Source organism: Telmatherina bonti (assembly GCF_933228915.1).
Source record: "Telmatherina bonti genome assembly, chromosome: 10".
NCBI classification, from domain to species: Eukaryota; Metazoa; Chordata; class Actinopteri; order Atheriniformes; family Telmatherinidae; genus Telmatherina; species Telmatherina bonti.
In genome coordinates, this window is record NC_136628.1 from 16,769,827 (window position 1) to 16,789,117 (window position 19,291).

At 43.2% G+C, this 19,291-nt stretch overlaps 1 protein-coding gene across 1 annotated transcript; it reads right to left on the reverse strand.

The window, feature by feature from the left end:
- Positions 1–1,291: 1,291 nt before the first annotated feature.
- On the reverse strand, positions 1,292–9,538 carry shroom1 (shroom family member 1; the record flags this gene model as incomplete). Its single annotated transcript, XM_079247309.1, has 8 exons — positions 1,292–1,546; positions 2,999–3,271; positions 3,974–4,082; positions 4,636–5,229; positions 5,348–5,980; positions 6,350–6,408; positions 6,605–6,791; positions 6,891–9,538. The coding sequence occupies 8 exons, from the start codon at positions 9,536–9,538 to the stop codon at positions 1,292–1,294; spliced, it is 4,758 nt and encodes a 1,585-aa protein (XP_079103435.1).
- Positions 9,539–19,291: the final 9,753 nt, after the last annotated feature.

Here is a 19,291-nt window from a genome sequence, read left to right on the forward strand (position 1 = left end):
GATCCTCAACACACACAGACACACATCTGGTATTGAACAAGTTTCTGATTGAAAGAAAATTAATAAAAATGATAAAATCTACCAAGAAATATTAATGCTTAAAGAGATCTGTGTTTGTTTAGGCGGGTGTTAATTATTCAAGTGTATATTTCCAAGAAAAGCTTTTTTTACCGTGAGACTTTTGTGTAAACGGACATAAACCTAAGGGGTTTTACGCTCATGTGTCTAAAGGGATGATAAAAGTGTTTCAAGTATATCACGTGTCATATTTGCAAGAAAAGGATGTGGAGGGGGAGGGAATACTCAGCAATATAATTGTTGCTTATAGATAATCTGCTTGAGAGAGGTGTAGCACCTCCGTATGAATTCCAGCATGAAATCATCAGGACTCAATAACAAGAAGTATAAAATTAACTGGAGAACTACGGCTACACATATTATGTGCTCGTGTACCTTAAAAATACGACATTCCTGATTTGAAATGAATGATGTAACGAATAGTAACAAAGAAATATTCTTTAAACGGATGGAGTAAGGCTTTCGTTCAAAATGATTTTAAATGGGATTTAAGGAAATGTGCATTTATGTTTCTTTACAAAGTGCTGTTTTATCCATTCACCTTTTTTTTCTTTTTTTTTTGGTTTTTAGTGCCTCAATTTAAAGACATTTAAAAATAAGACCAGTAGAAGAAAAAAAAAAAAAAAGATTAAATCTTCTACATCTACTGTACACTTTACTGGCATGATACAGAACAGCAACCTCTGTCAGGCTACTGAGGCCTCCTCGCTGCTCTGATACAATCTTTAAAGCTTATAGAAGGTTTTCACAGGTGCAGGAAGAGGGCTGTAGGACTAACATCTTCGTGAAAAGTGAACGACTTTTTTCTGGATTGCTAAAAGTTTCTGCACAGCAGCTCTAGTATAAAATCTTCAACAGATATGGTGATATCAAGGCACACATAAACAGTTCAAATCTGTTCAAAGTGAAATAAAACATAATATCTTCATGCATGATGCTGATTATGCAGATGGTGTTGGGCGGAAGGAGTTCTCAGCACATCAGTTGTTGCTCACCTCATTTTCTGCCTGTATACATGGGCGGCAAGCAGAAAGCGTAGACCTCCTCTAGTTGTGTGAAAAATGATTGGGTGCAAAAGTTGAGAGTGATCAGCCTGAGCTCAATCAGGCAAACCAACCTGAAAAGCACAGCTAAAAAAAAAAAAACCAAAAACAAAAAAAACCCCTCTTTTTGAACAAGTGATCCTGAAAACGGAAAGCGTTTTCTCCTCCTCTCACAGATTCATGCTACTGGAAAGGGCCTCCAGCTGTTCCTCTCCCAGCTTCTGCTTCTCCTCCAGATCCTTCTGCCTGATGAGCAACGAGGCCTTGGTCTGGACGAAGCGGCGGTAGTCCTGCAGCTGCTTGGCGGACAGCTGCCGCGACAGGAAGGTGGACACCAGGTTCTCTCTGCGGTCCAGATTATCCTTCAGGTCTTTGGCGTCCTCCCTCTGTTTGCACAACAGACGGTGGCGACTGTCCAGAGATTCCTGTGTGGAGACAGAAGATTAAAAAAAAAAAAAAAAAAAAGATCATTACATCATTATATGACTAGCATGATTAGCTTTTTTTATAAGACAAAAAAAAAGTCACAAACTTGTGTTTAGAATCACCTTTTCCATGATTCTCCAGGCATTTTCAGCATCAGTTTATGTGTTTTATAGAGGACAGTGAGAAGCAGAGAGCAGTAAGAGCTGCACCATCATGTTCCACCCACAGTACAGAAGCTGTAGTGTATTCTTATGTCAACAGAGGGCAGGGTAGGTACAAATGTCATCGAAACTGGGCTGGAGTTTCAGTGAGTCAGTGTAAATACCAGTGTTGCTGATAACAGCAAGAAAACAAATGAGCCTGTAACAAGCCCTCTGTATGCAGCGCGCTCAGTCATCACGCTTTAACTGATGGACAAAGTAACAAAGAGCTCTTTCAAGGATAAATCTGGAAATCTAATGCATCCATGCAAACATAAACTGATGCAGAAAATACTTAGAGCAGCAATAAAACAGGACTTTCAGGGAAGAGTGAAGCACATACAGAGCATCTGACTAAACTCCTGATTTGCAAATGTTTAATTTTAATTTAGTTTTACAGTAAATGCTTTGTAAGAAATCATATCTGAACGCTCACAAGGAAATTTACATCATGTCTCCTCAATGTATTAAACGATTTAGGTATCAAATGCATCAAAAATCACTTTTAAATGTCTGCTTAAATATTTGGCACAAACACAGATAAGATTAAAAAAAAAAAAAAGAGCAATTAATGGAAAAAGAAAAAACAGACATTCCACACAGGGAGAAACCTTGACTCTTTAATGGTTGTCCTTCAACTTCTCTGCAGTGGTGTGTTTGCTGTACTAATGTAAACAAAGCTGGAGTGTAGCTGGGAGCACGGGAGTTGCCAAGATCTTCTAACTAATGGTCATCTTTTAGCCAGGAGCTCTGGATGAGCAGCCGCAAGTCATGACGTCCGTGAGGTTACATGAAGTAGCAATCCCCAGCGGTGCTCGGCGGTGGTATGTTTTGATTGCTTTAGTGTGTATGTGTGTGTGTGTGTGTGTAAACAACATTAGCTGAGAAAAGAGAGGAATGTGCATTAAAGCAATATAACAGATTCTTATCAAGTCTTGTTTGATTTAGTTTATCTTTAACCCTCATTATTGGTATGATATGAGGATATATTTTAAGTTTTTCATCAGATAAATGTGTAGATATTTGTACTGATTTGAAGCTTTGGCATTTTAATTATTCACACAATGGGAAATATAAATGAACAAATAATCATTTAAATCAATAAATCAGAAAACAAACATGTAAAATCAATCTCTGGATTTTGGCAAATCTTTAGAGTTTGGAGAGTTGATAGGTTATTTACATCAGCGCAGCATGTCTTCTCACAACAAACAAACAAACGCAAACCAAACTTTCTGCACCCCCCCCCACCTTTTCTTCAGCATCTGTGTGCTGATCCACGGTGCTCAGGGCATTCTGCACCCTCGCCAGCCGAGCAGAGAGGCACAGCAGCAGGCTCACCACCCTCTCCAGGTCTCCTATGAAGAGATTGTACCGCTCCAGCTCCACTGGCAGACAGCGCTCACGGACCAGCACGGCCAGCGCCTCCCCGCAGGCCACGTTCTCCTGGACCTCCATCTGAAGGGCGCTACGGGACTCTTCCAGTGAACGCAAACGCTCCTCGATATATGACACCAGCAAACGCTGCCAACCAGATGAGGAAATGTGTTAGGAGGAAATCTAACCAAATCAGGCCAAGTGGACAGAAAGCAGATGAAAGACATAAAATATATTTTGACAGCATCAGACCATCATGAAGGGGAGTTCTACTGTAAGAGGAGAAAGACTGCTTGGAAAAGGGATGGGGGGGGGGGGGGGGGGGTACTTTAGCTAAGCCAAACATTAGATGAGTGGGAGGCAGTGATAAGAGGCAGACAGCACAGTATGTGATAAGACACATCTCTGCTTCAAATGGGTCTACTTAAGGCCAAATAGCATTCAGATGGCATCAACATGCAATCAGCCGTTTCTTTGGGAGAGAAATCAAAATGAGTTGAAATTGTGCAGCTCAGCTTTATGTTCTGCTGCTCTGTTTTTTTCTTTCTTATTTTACTACAGCATGACAGAGGTTATTTTTGGGAGCATATGGACGACTGCAAAATTTTCCCTCATTAAAAGCTGAATGCGATGGACTGGTCATCTACAACGGCCTAATCACAGCCCTGATCTACTGCTGGGTGTTTAATATTCATAAAAAGAGGGAGTTGACTTGTGTTATTTCTGTAATGGATGAAACTGGTGTTGACTTGTCTGTTACATGTTGTTTAAAATGACTGAAGCAGTAGTTATTTGAGAGACAACACTTCAGACAAAAGCCACCGATCATTTGCATAAACCATGATTTACCTTCTTCTCAGTGACGTCAGCTTTGCATTGCAGGTCTGAACACTGAGATCTCTGGCTTTCGGAAGCAGGAAGGAGAGCAGATGGTTCAGTTCCTTCGCTCGTTTCAGTGCTACAAAGAGAAACATTTTTATGTAAAGGCTTCAACGATTACTGTTATTGCGATATAAGACAAGTTCTTGAGTTTCCCTTCCTTCAGCTGGACTGTGTAAAGTAATATTAAGCTGGAGCGGACTCTGAGTGAGGCCCTAAGGGTGTTTAGATATAACAAAACTCTGAAAAACAAGTGCACATTCTCCGCGTATCTGCTTACCAAGCAGACATGTGAGTGCGTGTGCAGCAGTAAGCAAATAGCCAGGTGTGTCTGTGTGTGTGTGATGTAACAAAATGTAACGCAGCACCAGAGGAGCTCAGGTCTGAAGACATCAGAAACCAGTGTCACGTTTCATGGAAACACATTCAACTACAAATCCACCTTTAACTTTGCGTGTCTACACCCTTAATTCCACGCTCTTTAAAATGATTATTTTCAGCTGTAATTACTGCACATCTTCTAATTTGATGCCAAATTTGATTATTTTACAGCATTTATTTTTCCTAAATGTGAGATGTTTCCTCAAACTGAGACAATAACATGGTTTCTCTGCTATGGTGGCAACATTTACCCTTCTGCAGCTCCTTTCTGCTCCTGTTTCTTCTTATAGTGCTCCTCCATCAGCAGCGTGTCCTCCGACAGCAGCTGTTCCATCAGCATCAGCGCCGTCTTGCGATTGGCCAGCGGGTACAGCACCCTCGCCAGTGACTGGTCAGCTTTGACCACTGCCTCCACCAGCTCCTCCCACTGAGGTTTCTCAACGGGTCTCTCCACGCTCTCAGTCTCTCCCTCAGGCGTTCCCCTCTCCTCCATCTCCTCCTCTTCTCCCACCTTCTCAGAGTCAATTTCTGGATCTTTCAGCTCGTCCACCTGCTGACCGACGTCCGCGTCGGAGACGGACGTGGAGGGAGACGCAGAGGCTTCGCTTGTCTGCTTGGGAGAAACTGAGCTGGTGGACTCGTGGAAAACGTCATCTGTCAGCAACGAAGGGTGGTCCTGCTGTTTGACCTCTTCTTGTTGTGGGAGAATCCACAGCGAAGGATCGGTGGTAACGCCACAGCTCAAAGACACTTCATGGGTTGAATCAGGCAGTTGAGAATCGCTGCTCGACTCATCTGGCGTTTGCTCCTTCTCTGATCCAGCCACAGAAGGAGAAGTCGCAGGTCTGGTGAGGAAAAACAAAAAAAATAAATAAAACCCACTGAAGTATCTAATCAAGAAGATGGCGGTGTGTGAAGACAAATCAGAGAAACAAGCGTCACGTTCACGTTGTCAACTCTTACCTGGAGAAAGATGCGCTTTCACAAGGAAGCTTTGTCTGAGTGGGTGTGGACAAGGTGGAGCTGATCTCCCTCTCGGTGATCTCTTGACCTTTGGGGGAAGGTGGGTTGGAAGAAGTCTCACACGGTGTTCTACCGGACCTGAGCTCATCTGTGATGGCAGGGTGAGCTCCAGGAGAAGCAGAGTGGTTTCTGGCCCGTGAAGAGGAGTTGGAGGTCGGGGAGTTGGATGTACTAGAACTCTTCTCTCCTGCATCCTCCCCTGACTCGGAGCTCTGCTTCACAGGGGTTGTTTTCTGGGTTTGGCTTTGAGTCTGTTCCTGAGTGTTCTTCGGATTGACAGTCTCCGGTTCTTTTCCCGTTTGCTTCTTCCTCCCTCTTTCCAGCCGCTGGGCTTCTCTTAGTTCTGCAAAGTATAAAGCACTCTTCTCGTCTCTTTCCGGTCCCCTCGGTCCAGCCGAATGCCTCCACGTCTGATCCAGCTGCTCAGAGCTCTTACTCAGCGCTGACAGTTTAGTTAACTTCGACGTTCCCAGCTCTTCCATGGACTTCCCTCTCTGTGCGACCACGCGGACAAGCTGTTGGCCCTCAGCAGCTGGCTTCACAGTGGATTCCTCTGCGGCGTTCTTCTGTGTGCTGAAATTGCAAATTTAATGTTCAGATGTAATCTGTAAATATATATGTAGATAAAAAAATATCCAGTTGATTTTGAATGTAAACTAAGAGAGCTCATATACGTCATTCACACAAAGATTCAAGGAGGAAAACAGCCCAAGTTGGAGAAACAAACCATCTCCTCTATTTTTCTCCTTCTAGGGTCTCTGCATAAATCTTTTAAAAGGAATGCTGGGTAGCAGGAGCAGGTGGGTGTTGACTTTCCAAAGCCACAGTGCATAAAGTTGAGATTTATGGTCTGCACCAAAGCTCACACATCACCAACCTAATACTCAGCTGACCTAAAATCTAATGAAAATGCCCCAATTTGTCGGCAGCACCGGTACATACCTCTGGGTTTCCATGGCGTCAGTGTTAACTGGTGGTAGCTCGTCTTCACAGTCATGTGTCTGCCGCCCCAAAGAAAGCAAAGGAAAACTCAGAAGACATGTCTAAATCTGGAATCCAAGTTTTGATCTTTGAGTTTTCACTACTGGAAAGTACGTTTTTTTATACTGTGAAAGGAAGTTTACCTTGAACAGGTAAAATAGGTTTTCAATGGAAGCATTCAGGAAAAGAGAAAAGGCTCAAGCTAACCGTGTTTACCTGAAATGTGTGTGGTATCGATGTGGATCGGTTCCTGAAGAAACTGGGTGGCTCTGGCTGGTCCAGGAGACTTTCCACTGAAGCAGACTTTCCCTGAGATGGACCGTGACTTTCCCTCAGCCTGGATGGATTCTGCTGGCCGGCATAGTGGCCTGAGCAGGACTGTGCTGAGAAGAACTGGGCATACCTGTTATGTGGAGATGGGAAAACAATATTTAAAATGCTTGATTGAATCTCACAAATATGAAAAACAGAAATTTTGTTAATGTCTGATTCTGTTTTGCACCTGATGGAGCTGCTGGGGGAATCCAGGATGCGGCCGGCTGAGTGGGGTCTATGCTGCTTTTTCTTTGTATTTTTACCTTCGTGGCTCCCGGATAAAGGTCGAGGACCCCAGTCAAATGGTTTCTCCCCCAGAGAGTGCCTCTGTCTAGGCGGAGGTGGTAGCTGAGGCAGTTGCTGCTGAGGTTCAGCCACTTTTTGGCCAGTCTTGCGCTCCATGTACTCCACCAGGGCCTTGTGTTGCAGATGCTTTAAATTGGTCTTCAATGGGCTGGGTGCCGACAGAGCTCGACCTCTCGTCTCGAACATCCTCCTCCGTGCTGCAACTAGCCCCGACTCTCCTTGCTGGCCCTCTCCTTCACATTCGACTCCAAACAGGCTGTCACTTTCATTGCCAAAGGAGCGACAAGCAGAGTGGTGCGGGGCACCGCCGAGCTGGTTGAGCTTCTCCGGTTCAGAGTAGCACATTTTTTTCTGCTCCGCGGTCAGCCTCTTCCTGGCTCCGACGCGCGCCACCTGCGGCTGCGCCACATTCGTTGGCCTCCCGTTTTCCTTTTCAGTCTCTTTATCCACCTTGCGATCCTCTCTGCCTTTGTCCTTTATGCTCCCCTTCTCGGTCTCCTCGGAGGTCACGGAAGGAGTGAGCGTGTCGGTGGAAGTTTCGGAGTCCTGCGAAGAGGAGAAACAGTGAATCCCCACAGGCCTCAGCTCAGGTTTCTGTCGGATGCAGAGCGGCAAGGACAGCTGCAGGTCCCTCCTTTTAAACGATGTCTCCCTCAGGACTTTACACTGGGCATCCTTCAGCTTCTCTTTGTAGTACTTCTTAAACGAATCATCTAGTGTGTTGCAGGCGACAGCGCCATCTTCCCTTCTCTCGCTCTTGCACGTCTCGCCTTGTGGAGTTCTATCATCACTTACAGCCACGTCTTCTTGGCTTGTTTTGTGCAGAACTGCTTCCTTGCCTTTCATACTGAAACCAGGGTCCTTCTGAGGCTGTAGCGCTGTCCAGTTGGCTCCAGTGAGATGATACAGAAGTGGGGTTGTTTCTTTGTTTATCTTCTCACTGGCGACATCCCCCAGCGGCTGCCGCTTCCCTTTCCTTGTCTGATCGTCTCTCTTGTTGTGGTTGGGCTGCTCATTGCTCATCGGCGAGGTGACGTCAAGTTTGTTAAGGGTTGGATGCGGTGGGCAGTTTCTATCAGGTCCACAGTAGAATATAGGATTGTTAGCAGTGTGGCGGCCGATCTCTCGCATCGGGTCGTTTTCTTCAGCGTCATCGAGGATTTGAGCAGAATGGCTCAACATGAGGGGTGGTCTGTGGTTCTCCTGGTCCGGGCTCTCCATTTCCTGGAGCGCAGAAGTGAAAGACTCCCCGTCGTCTGGGATTGTACCGCTGGAAGAGCGAGAACTCTCCTGAAGAGGTTGAAATAAATTATCCATCGTGCTGTGGCACCTCTGTTTTTCTCTCAGCCGGTGCATCTCTAACGTAGTGGGGATCTCACGTCCAGCCTCAGACCCACTGATAGATGCAGAGTGTGTCCTTAAGCCAGATTCAGACAGCCTACACACTCCGGTGACAAAGTAGAACTGGCCTTTATGCTGAATGCTGCTGCTGACGAAACTTTGAGCAGCGCTCCAGTGACTAGTTGCTTGCGTTGGCTCTGAACTGAGCTGATCGTGAGCGGAGAGTGTTTTTTTGCACCGACTTTCAAAATGGCTGCTATTGGGTTTGCCATAATGGTCGCCGTTATAGCCGCCACTGCTCTGGAGTTGTTTGGGTGCCTGGTGCTTGGACTGGCTTGTGCTTTTGGGAGGTGATCGGCTTAGGACGGTTGCCGATCTGTGCTGCTCAGAGACAACTTTGTTATCTGTGATAAAAAGGTATTCTGGGTTTGATCTGGTCTGATCGTGGGACTGGAGTTGGGGCCTGGAGCTTGGTGGATGCTGGGCCTGAGCTGGCTGATGCTGAGTCCCTCTCCATACAGAGTAGACCGGCTCAGAATTGAAGCTTGAGTTGGCAATGCCTGCGTTACTTATCTCAGGTTTTGGGGAACTGAGACCACGGGGATGAATACGATTGTGGGCTCTGGGCTGCTGGGGTTGACATTCAGTACTATGATGGTGCCCTCTGCTGTTCTCCAAGTTTTTAGTGGCTATGAAGCTATCAAGGCGTGCTGGGACTGGAGGAGGACGGACAGAATGGTGAGCGTTGTGGGATGGAGCTCCCAAATGGGCCTCTTGTTTCAGTGCCTTGTTACTGGCGTGGAAACTGTGGTTGGCATTGTAACTATGGAGGTTTACATTAGGGTTGTTGTGATATTGCTGTGAAATGGCTTCAACAGAGCGATAGAGCTGGTCCATGGTTTTTGAGTCAGATTGCAGTACCTGGGTTGGATTTACATACTTGAGATCATAGTGATTGAAGGAGCTGGAATGCAGGTCGTCTGGAAGGAAAGAAGAGGGGTAGTCTGGGGCAGTGGACCCACCAGAGAAGGAGCTGTAAGCAGAGTCTCCTTTGCCGTGTTGATGGTGGGCGAGTTGTTCGACAATGCTGCTGTTGGACTTGGCTGGGGAAAGCCGGCTGACAGGCAGGCTCAGAGGATGCAGGTCCACGTTGCTCATTCTCTCAAAGTGGAAGCTGTAGGAATCCATGGAGGACTGGGGCAAACGGCAGGAGGGAGGGGGGCAGGGTTTGTAGATATGGTGTACTTGTGTGTGCGCTGATGCATGTGTCCTCCTTATGGCTGAAACCGGGGAAATTATGACCAACACATTTGCACCAGGTTGTCTGTTACGCTTGCTGCTAATTAGGTCATTGTCCCAACTCCTTCAAAGCCTCTTGAACAAACTGCTCCTGGGGGGGGGGGGAGACAAACAAAGCAGAGATCAGTTATCAGCTTGACATCTTAACTCAGGAATCAGCTTCGGTCATCACATCTGGGGCAAATGACTGCTTAAGAGGGTGATAATTTGGCTGAATATCTACAAATGGTGACATGCCCGACTAAAAATCTAACACAAACACAAATGTTTGTGCTCAACGCTCAGCCTGACATGACCTCTAGACGAACGGCACTCACTTCCTCTTTGAAGAAAAATATTCAAACTTCATTTACTCTGCAGAGCAGAAAGAAAGAGATTGCAGTTTTGGCCAAGTGCTATCTGCTGGAACGCAGTGAGGTGCCAGCAAAAATAAGTCACCATAAAAAATAAAAAAAAAAATCATAAACCTGAATCAGCCTAAACATTATAATGGCCTTGAAACTGTGTAAAGTACTGTATATTAGTCCATCTTAACACTTCATAGTGAATTTGAAAGTACTGAAGTACTTTTGATGCTATGAAGGCTGGATGTTAATATTTGAAAGGAACGCACACAGCAGCTTGGTTTTGTAGGTCAGCAATATTAACCACCTGCTGAAGGAGGCTGTGTGCCGTTTTGCATTAGTAAGACCTCTAATTAAGAGCCTTGAGGTTTGTGGCACATGCTCCAGCACAGAAAAAATGCCAGTAATTCCATATGAAATATCTGTGGATTAGGCATGTGACATAAGTAGAATACATTGCAATACAGCAACGTGGAATGTAATAACAGGTCCAGCTTATCCCCTTGTTATTTGTTGGACAAATATTTCCTCAATATAATTTGTTCAAATGTCTTTCTAAATGCATCTCATAAGCATCCTTTCCCCACAAGCACTCATTTTATCATCCTTCAACAGAAGTCATATTTATTTATCTATATAATGGTTAAACTTAGTAAGATATCTAAGCCTAACCTTTCCAAAAAAACATAATCACAGACCTTTCTTGTATTTCTTGGAGCATAAGCTACATAGCTGCTCCTGTTGTAAAATCCATGAGATAGTTGTCATATGCATGCTGTAAACTATTAAATACATGTTAAGTTGCTGCTATGCCAATGACAGATGTATGCTCCAACAAACAATTTGGAAACTAAAGCGTTTCAACTTGATGTTTGGTCACAAATGTGAGGAGAATCAGTGGATGAAGGTGTGTTGAGTTTTGGCCTTTCTAACTGAATTTGCAACAATTATACCTTCTCTGCCAGGGATGGGTAACTCTGGTCTTCAAAAACTTTTGTCCTGCATATTTTTAGATGTTTCCCAGCTCCAAAAGAGTATAGACTATACTGATCAAACAGCTTGTATTCATGGTCTGCACAATGAATCAGGTGTGTTGGAACAGGAAAACATCTCAAACCTCCAGTTCAGCAGCCACTGAGGACTCTCTGCTCTGTGAACTCCTTCAGACTGTTTTAAAACGTTAAACCAATGAACCTCATCACCACGCAAGTTTCATTTTCTGGATTCCTGTGAAAAACTGATAAAGTTCATCATTGAGTTTAAAGACAATGAATTTAATAACTAGCCAGGGATTAAATTCCTGCAATTATGTAACATGTCGAAACCTTCTGTCATCATTAGCTATGCTAAAAACTATAAACCATTGTGGGTACTCAAAGCAGCTCCTTCAAGTTAATGATAGCTTTAAGACTCTAATGATAGGACTCCCCCATGACCTGCATACTTTTCCCTGACAGCCATCCCATTTGAAGCTGCATACTTGTCATGCATGCGAAAAGGTAAATGTTGTTCCTAAAACAGAGACGAGTCAACTGGTTAGGAAACAATGACTCTGTAGTACCAAAGTTAGGCCTTATGACTGATGGCAACTTCAAGAGATTGTACTCGCATCATGAAACATTGATTTTACCCACCAAATGTTGTTCTAGTTCCCCTCCAATCAGCTCCAAGAAGCAACATTTATTTCCCTTTTTTCCCCAAGTATGCTGAGCTGAGAAACCTGCAGCAACGATGAAACTAGGTGGTCGTTTTGCATACTCACAAAACCCACCCACCCCAAAAGCCTTTCAAACTACAGTATTAAGGGGGATTCTGTGTATTTATGAAGGGCCTTCTGATCTGCAGCGTGTCTCTTTGTGTGTGTGTAGTTTTCAGCCCTCCTCGCTCTTCCGAGGGTCCCAAACAGAGGACCACTCAAGTGGAAGTGATGGAGGGGACAAGCAGTGACAAAATGTACAGAGAAGCAAAGCAGAGAGGGAGGGTGAAGCAGAGGGTGACCGGCCCAGACAAATACTCTCACACGCAAATCACAACAACAAGAGACAATGTAGTTAACAAGGACAGCGGAAAAGCTGACGACAAGGTGGAAGAATAGTTAAACTTACTACAGCAAGGTAGATGGGGAACTAGTCAAGAGATCAGCTACTTGCAGACTTGATTGAAAGTTTTTTTTTCTACATTTGTTATAGAAAAGCAAAAGAAAAACTCACCCAATCTTTGAGTCTAAGTGACTGACTTTCCTGATTCCCATCTAAAAAAGAAACACGTCTCCTACATTTCATCTTGAATGTGCTTCAGCCTGAACATTTCCGTCCTTATTTCTCGTTCAGAACATTGCTCTTCTTCTAAAGAGTGACCAGACCAAGTAACTAGGGGAGCTAGATATTAGAGGGAAGACTTCTAGTGGGTCCCTTCTCCCCCCACTGGGACCTGAAGCTGCCTAGTGGGAGCCACTGATTGGCCAGCCGATGACGTCCGGCTCTCCGATGCACAATGAGCGCAGCGGAGGGAATATTTCACTGCTGCAGATAGCTGCTAGTGCTGCCGACTGCCTGAACAACAGAGAGAGGGGAGAAAAAAAAGAGGCCTCGCATTCCTGGCTGGCTTCAAAGACGAAGCAGAGCCGGGGTGCCATTCATTCCCAAGGCCCTGAGCCCGGCACATGGAGACTAGCCAAGGCAGGAGGGAGGACGGAGAGGGGGGGGGGGGGGGGGGGGGGGGGGGGGGGGGTTGGGTAATGCTGGTAGGGCGAGTGGGTGTTATGGATGACCTCCCAGCCTCCACCCCAAAGAAGAAGAAAAAAAAAAGTCATAAGACCAGTTATCACCCGGTCACACTGATTTAATTTTTCCCTTAGTTTCCTCCTGTATTGTTGACCTTTGTCAATGATCTGAAAAGTTACACAACTTATCTAAAAACTGCAGAGAAATCCATTCACATATCATTTTAAAAATAAAAATCATCATCTATTTTATGAACTTCGCACTTAATTCTTGTAGAATAAAGATTGTATTGACTGGTTTCTTTTTACAGCAACACTGACAAATATGGCAAGCTGAAAATATTCCATTCAAACTACAAGATGGTGAGGAAATGCATGAACCACAGCCTTCAACCTGGACACTGATCAGTCTGTCACACGCTTTAAACTCACTCTCTACAACAATGTCAGCTTTCAAAAATCTTATGTGATTGTTTAGTGTCAGACAAAGCCTCTTGTTGCTTTCACTATTGTTTTCTATTGAGGCTGGCAGCACTAGTGCTCGGCTCTGCAGAGTTTTTTGTTACCGTTTGCACAGCGTCGGACAAAGTGAAGCAAAGAGCTGCATCCATGATGTGCTGTTGGCTGTGCCTGGATTCACCTGATGATAGCAGATTAGTTAATGGTGGTTGATTTCATTTGTAAGAAAGGTAAAAGGTACAGAGTGTATAATAGAGCGTTAAGGTGAAAATATGATCACTTTCTGCCTGGCAACAAGCGCTACATCATAGTGGAAAGGAGATTGAGGCTAGTCTGGCAGGACAAGCCTCTCTAGACCTCTAGATGGGAGGGGGCGTTAAATTCTTTTCTTTTTTTTTTGTGCATGCATGTGAGCCTTTTATTGCTGATTATGAGTTCCAGCATGACCCTGCAATGCAGCCACGAGACTGGACCACCAGACCTCTCAGAAGTAGAGCCTCTGCTGAAATGGACAATGACACTCTGGACCTGAGTGTGTGGAACTAATTGGACCAAGGAGAAATGTTTCCTTTCACTTAGGCCAGAGATAGGCAGTTAGACATAGCTAACCTGTGCGCAATGTTTCTGAGCATGAAAAGGGATTTAATTTACCCAGAATCAGCGGAAGCACCACCTGGTGCTGCAGACTCTTGATGACATGTAATGTAGTTGATGAAGGTAGAACAATTACCAATGAAATCAATATGTTATACTTGTGAAGGGGAAATATTGAGGTGCATTTGGGATATCCTATGATTCTCTATTTTCTCTGCAGCTTGATGAAGTTGCATAATAAAGTCAAAACTTATTTTAAATTGTTGATTATAAAAGATTTTTTTGTTGATTATAAAAAAAATCTGTCAAAAATCAATAAACTCGAATGTAAGTCAGTCTTCCAACAGCAGAAAATTTTCACTTTTTCTGAGGAAAATTCAAACACAGAAAGTAGACATGACAGAAATTTACCTCAAGGAGCAGCTGACCAACAACAAAAAAAAAAACAAAAAAAAAAAAACGGCGTTAACAAGCTCCGTGTCCGTTTACAACAGAAGGGACTTAAGCAACTTTCTCTATTGGATCACAATTGTTCCAATAACCTTTTGCCCCACCTAGGATGGCCTTTATAAAACCCTAAGCCATTATATTAACTAGGTAGCAATCTGGCTGCTATTGTTTTCCTCTTGTGAGTCACTGTGTTGCTTGTAGCACCTGATTTAGGTGGAACTACAAGGGAGTTTTGTCTACTTTAAGAGTTCATATGTTTGTTTCTCGTTCACTTTTGCCTATAAAATAAAATTACAACCATACAACATACAGTAAAACACTTCAGAGATAAAAGAAGTTCCCTTAGCCATTGTCCAATGAAGTGTTGCCACTTAGAACTCTGGTTAAATTTGACAAAGCAATTACAACCACTGAGGACCCACTGTAGGCAAATTCAACTGAGTAAGCTGATGTAAACATACAACAAGTTCTGTAACTCAATGTACAGCACACATAGTCCTTCGCCCACTATTGTTTCAAATATGAAAGCACGAAACTTGTAGGAGCACCACAAATATACAAATGTATGACTACGACTCTCCATCTGGCATTAAGCCTCCTACAGGATCTAAAAAGACATCATTTCTATTGTCCTCGATCAAACAGAAACAGACAGGAAGCCAGTTTTGAAAAGCTGGAAGTGGCGTGGCGCGGCGCACTGACAGAGCAACGCTTCTGGTAGCGGGAAAGGAAAAGGCACCGACACCTGCAGTGTTTCTGCTCCTGTATGTGTGTATGTCAAACAGACAACAAAAAAAAAGACAGATTTAACTGTGTCAACAGTATGTGTTCAAGGAAGAGAAACTGTGGCTGCGTTGCTGGGCAGTGCTCACATCAACGTCTAAAATCTTTAGCTGACCAAGACAAGCTGTCACACTCTAATAAGCTCTGCATTCCTGCCCTGATCTGGCCTAAATACTTACTTGACAATATCAACCTTTAGTCTGCTTTGTTTGAAGTTGACGTTTTTACCAAAGGTTGAAAAAAAACATGTTTGCAACTCTGAATACTGAATCTATGCTAAACTTGATTCCTTTGTGTTTGAAAACCGGCAACAACTCTTTAGGACTTGTAATAATGATTGTTTAATGTCCGAAGCAACAAAATGCAGCAAGATCAATAAGAACCAACGAATAAGACTCTTAAGGAAAAATTCCTCTGTATTGTGTTTGGTAAACTATTAACACAGCGCTGCGTTCCACTTGGAAATGAGCACAGGCCTCTGCAAATGACAAACTTATTACTTTCAACAGACCTCTGTAAAGACTATTACTTTTGTATTAAAAGACCCCCCAGGGGGGTTTGCAATATGATCTGGTCATGGTGAGTTTAACTGGATACTGTAGGAATTTCTCTGCACTAGAATAGCCCACAGCTGCGGGCCACTAAATTTCATTTGTGTGTGGGTGTTTTTATGTATAGCTGCATTTTTTAGTTTAAAAAAAAAAAAAAAAAAAAAGTTTTTTTGCGAATTCATTATTTTTGAAGTATATCTGTTTTATTCTTGGGTATTTGTGTCAAAATCTGAGAACAAGCTGACCCGGGTCAAACTCTAGATGCGAAATGAAAAGATGAGGAGAACACGGAAAAAGGAACTGAACTTGAAACTGCATCAAATGACTTCAACGTGCCGTTACTCTTGCTTTTTTTTTTTTTTAATGCAACATGCAGATTTGTTCTGTGGAGGACTGACCAGAACTTCTTCATGGATCAATAAGCATTCCTTACGGTGTGTTCAGACCAAATGAACGCTTGACGCTGGTCACTAAACTGACACTTTTGTGTCCGACTCCCAAAACGCTCCCAACGCTCCTGCCACTTGTGTGTCTGGAGCGAGCAGCAAACGTGGCGGAAAAGAGAGGAGGGAGGCGGCGCTTTCCTTCCGGTCAGTTTGAATGATGGCAGATTCAGTAGAGATATGGCATGGTTTTATTTAATAAATAAAGCTAGAGGACGTTGTCATAGGGCAGTAATAGTCAGTGTTAATGCGACAAGAGCCGCATTCAGCAGAGAGCCGCCGCCGCCGCCGCCCCCAAACAAAGCGTTACTAGGCAACGTATCCTGCTACGTTGCCAAATCAGTAACATTCAGCTTTTTAGCAAGGAATGCCATCCATCCATCCATCCATCTTCTGCCGCTTATCCGGGGTCGGGTCGCGGGGGCAGCAGCCTAAGCAGGGAAGCCCAGACTTCCCTCTCCCCAGCCACATTTGCCAACTCTGCGGGGGGGATCCCGAGGCGTTCCCAGGCCAGCCAAGAGATGTAATCCCTCCAGCGTGTCCTGGGTCTTCCCCGGGGTCTCCTCCCCGAGGGACGTGCCTGGAACACCTCACCAGGGAGGCGTCCAGGAGGCATCCTAACCAGATGCCCGAGCCACCTCAACTGGTTCCTCTCGATGCGAAGGAGCAGCGGCTCTACTCTGAGCCCCTCCCGGATGACTGAGCTCCTCACCCTATCTCTAAGGGAGAGCCCGGCCACCCTGCGGAGGAAACTCATTTCAGCCGCCTGTATACGAGATCTCGTTCTTTCTGTCACGACCCACAGCTCATGACCATAGGTGACCATAGGTGTAAGCTTTTTTTTGTGTTGAAAACCAAACATTTTACTGCAATAAATAAATACTGTAACAGTGTGACATATCACATCCCTACTGGCCACTGTGTAACAGAGAGCTGCACTAGTTATCTCAGTGTCATCCCAACCCTGCCAGGCTTCAGTGACCATCTCTGTCCTGCTGCATAATGAGCTGTTCTCTGACCAGCTGACCACAGACACACAACACAAGCAGGAATTCACCCATGGAGGCCCCTCAGCCAGTACTGTGACAGCCATGATACAGAGTGACTTCACCAGGAGAACATGAAGTTTATTGCGAAGGAGAAAAAAAAAAGAAAAGAAAAAAAAAAGACAGTGACATGACAGAACATGTATTGTTCCCATGACAAACAATCACTAATTACTCTCACAGTATCTCCTATGTCAAGAAAAAGGGCCTGAACTGCCACTTGAAAACTGCAGCAAAATGCACAGTTTGATCAAACTGTAAGAAGGACCACGAGAGAAATAATTCAATTAAAGGTCACAATGAAATCTTAATTAAGGTTTAGGTGTTTTAACAGCTTTGCTCTATTAATCAACGACATGCCAGTATCTGGGCCAGCTATTACAAAAAGTACTTCTTTTTTTTTTTTAAGACAATTTAAAAAGCATTTTAGAGTTTCATGATTTCTGGAAAATTAGTGCAGCTAATAGTCTGAAGCATCTACTGTGACTCAGCGTGTGTGGCTGCTTCATTTCTCCTCTGCTGATCCATTTGATGCTTTCCATTCGCTATCTGATATACAGTTGTGCTCATATGTATTCATACCCTCTCATTAAAGAAAAGGCTGAATTTACAACAGTCACTCAAATAACTGGAGACTTTAAAAAAAAAGGAATAACTAAAAATTAGCAAAAATATAATTTAGTAATATATGACACTGTTTTTTCAGTTAATTGAGTTGAAGAAAGAGAAAAAAAACAAACAAACAAACAAATTGGTCCTGGACAAATTAGAGCACTTTTCTGTTGAACAGTGGGACAAAATACCTGTCAACAGGTGCAGAAGTCTGACTGAGAGGAACAGAAAACACCTGACTGTCGTGGAAACATTAAAGGATGGTTCGACAAAATATTAGTGATGTAATGAGTGATGTAATATGCAATGAATTAACTTATTTGTTTGCTTTTTAAAAAAATATTTATATTGAACCAGAATTAGAAAATAAAGTAATGATTTTCATAATTTTTTTAATTTATTATTACTTTGGAATTTCATCTTATTTTACAGGCAGCTGTTTTTTTCCTTCTTTAATGAAAGGGTATGAATAAATATGAGCACAACTGTATAGATTTGTTCAGAAACACTTAGCATTTATATAAAAAACGGGTCTCATTTGGTCATTGTAGTGTTTTGCATCATGTCCAATCTTGTGTGCTCTGTAGATTTAGTGTTCTTTCACCTCTCCAGCAGACCACCTCCCTGTGTGAAGTGTGCAACTCTGGAAAAAGTCAGGATTACATTGAGCATTCCCCATGAACGTCTCCATGGAACTTGTCTACTTTTAAGAGCAAGCTGAAGTCTCAGCTCTTCAAGGAGGACTTCCACACTTAGTTTAGCTATATTTGCCAGAAAGTTGGAGAACTCACACCTTCCTACGATGTCCTCTACTGTTTGATTTTTGTGCTTGTGTTGTTTTCACTCATATGTAAGTCGCTTTGGATAAAAGCGTGAGCTAAATGACTGTAGAATGGAATAGAATAGAATAGAATAGAATAAATCAGAACATGCAGGAAAATGTCTAATTTAAGAACTTTCTCATGACATTTGAGATTACTATTCAGTAGGGATGTGAATCTCATAACAACTCCCAATTCAATTCGATTCCGATTTTTGGGGGGACAATTCGATTCAGAATTGATTCTTGATTCAAACAGATTTTCGATTCATAATCATTACACAAGAATAACAGAAAGTGCTAATTTCCCAAGTAACTTCATTCTTCTTTAAGCTAGAAAGAACTGAAAAATTATTAGGGTCGATTTTATTTAAATTGCGACATGTACAAATAACTTTTTGACACTCCTTTTTCAAGAACAATGAAAATGACAAAAACATTTATAACGGATTATTTTTCATTTGGGAATTTTTTTTTTTTTTTTAAACAAAATATTGATTTTAAAATTGTGAAGCAATAAATGATTTTTTTTTTTTTTCCCCCCCCATTCGATTCAACACCCATACTAATGAGAGACAACTGGGCTTTGTGGAAACCGCGTTCTATTGTTTACGTTTGAGAAGAATTAATACGGAAATGCAGAAAATACTCCAACAACAAATTTCAAAGAGACTTAAAAAGGAAACAAAACTTTTAAATGAAACTTTCGGCGCTTCACCACATGTCTTGCAATCAAGATGTACAAGTCCTACAGCAGGCAGACAAATTGGAAGCTACTAAAATAGTCAGATACAACTCTTTTGCAGCTAATGTACTGT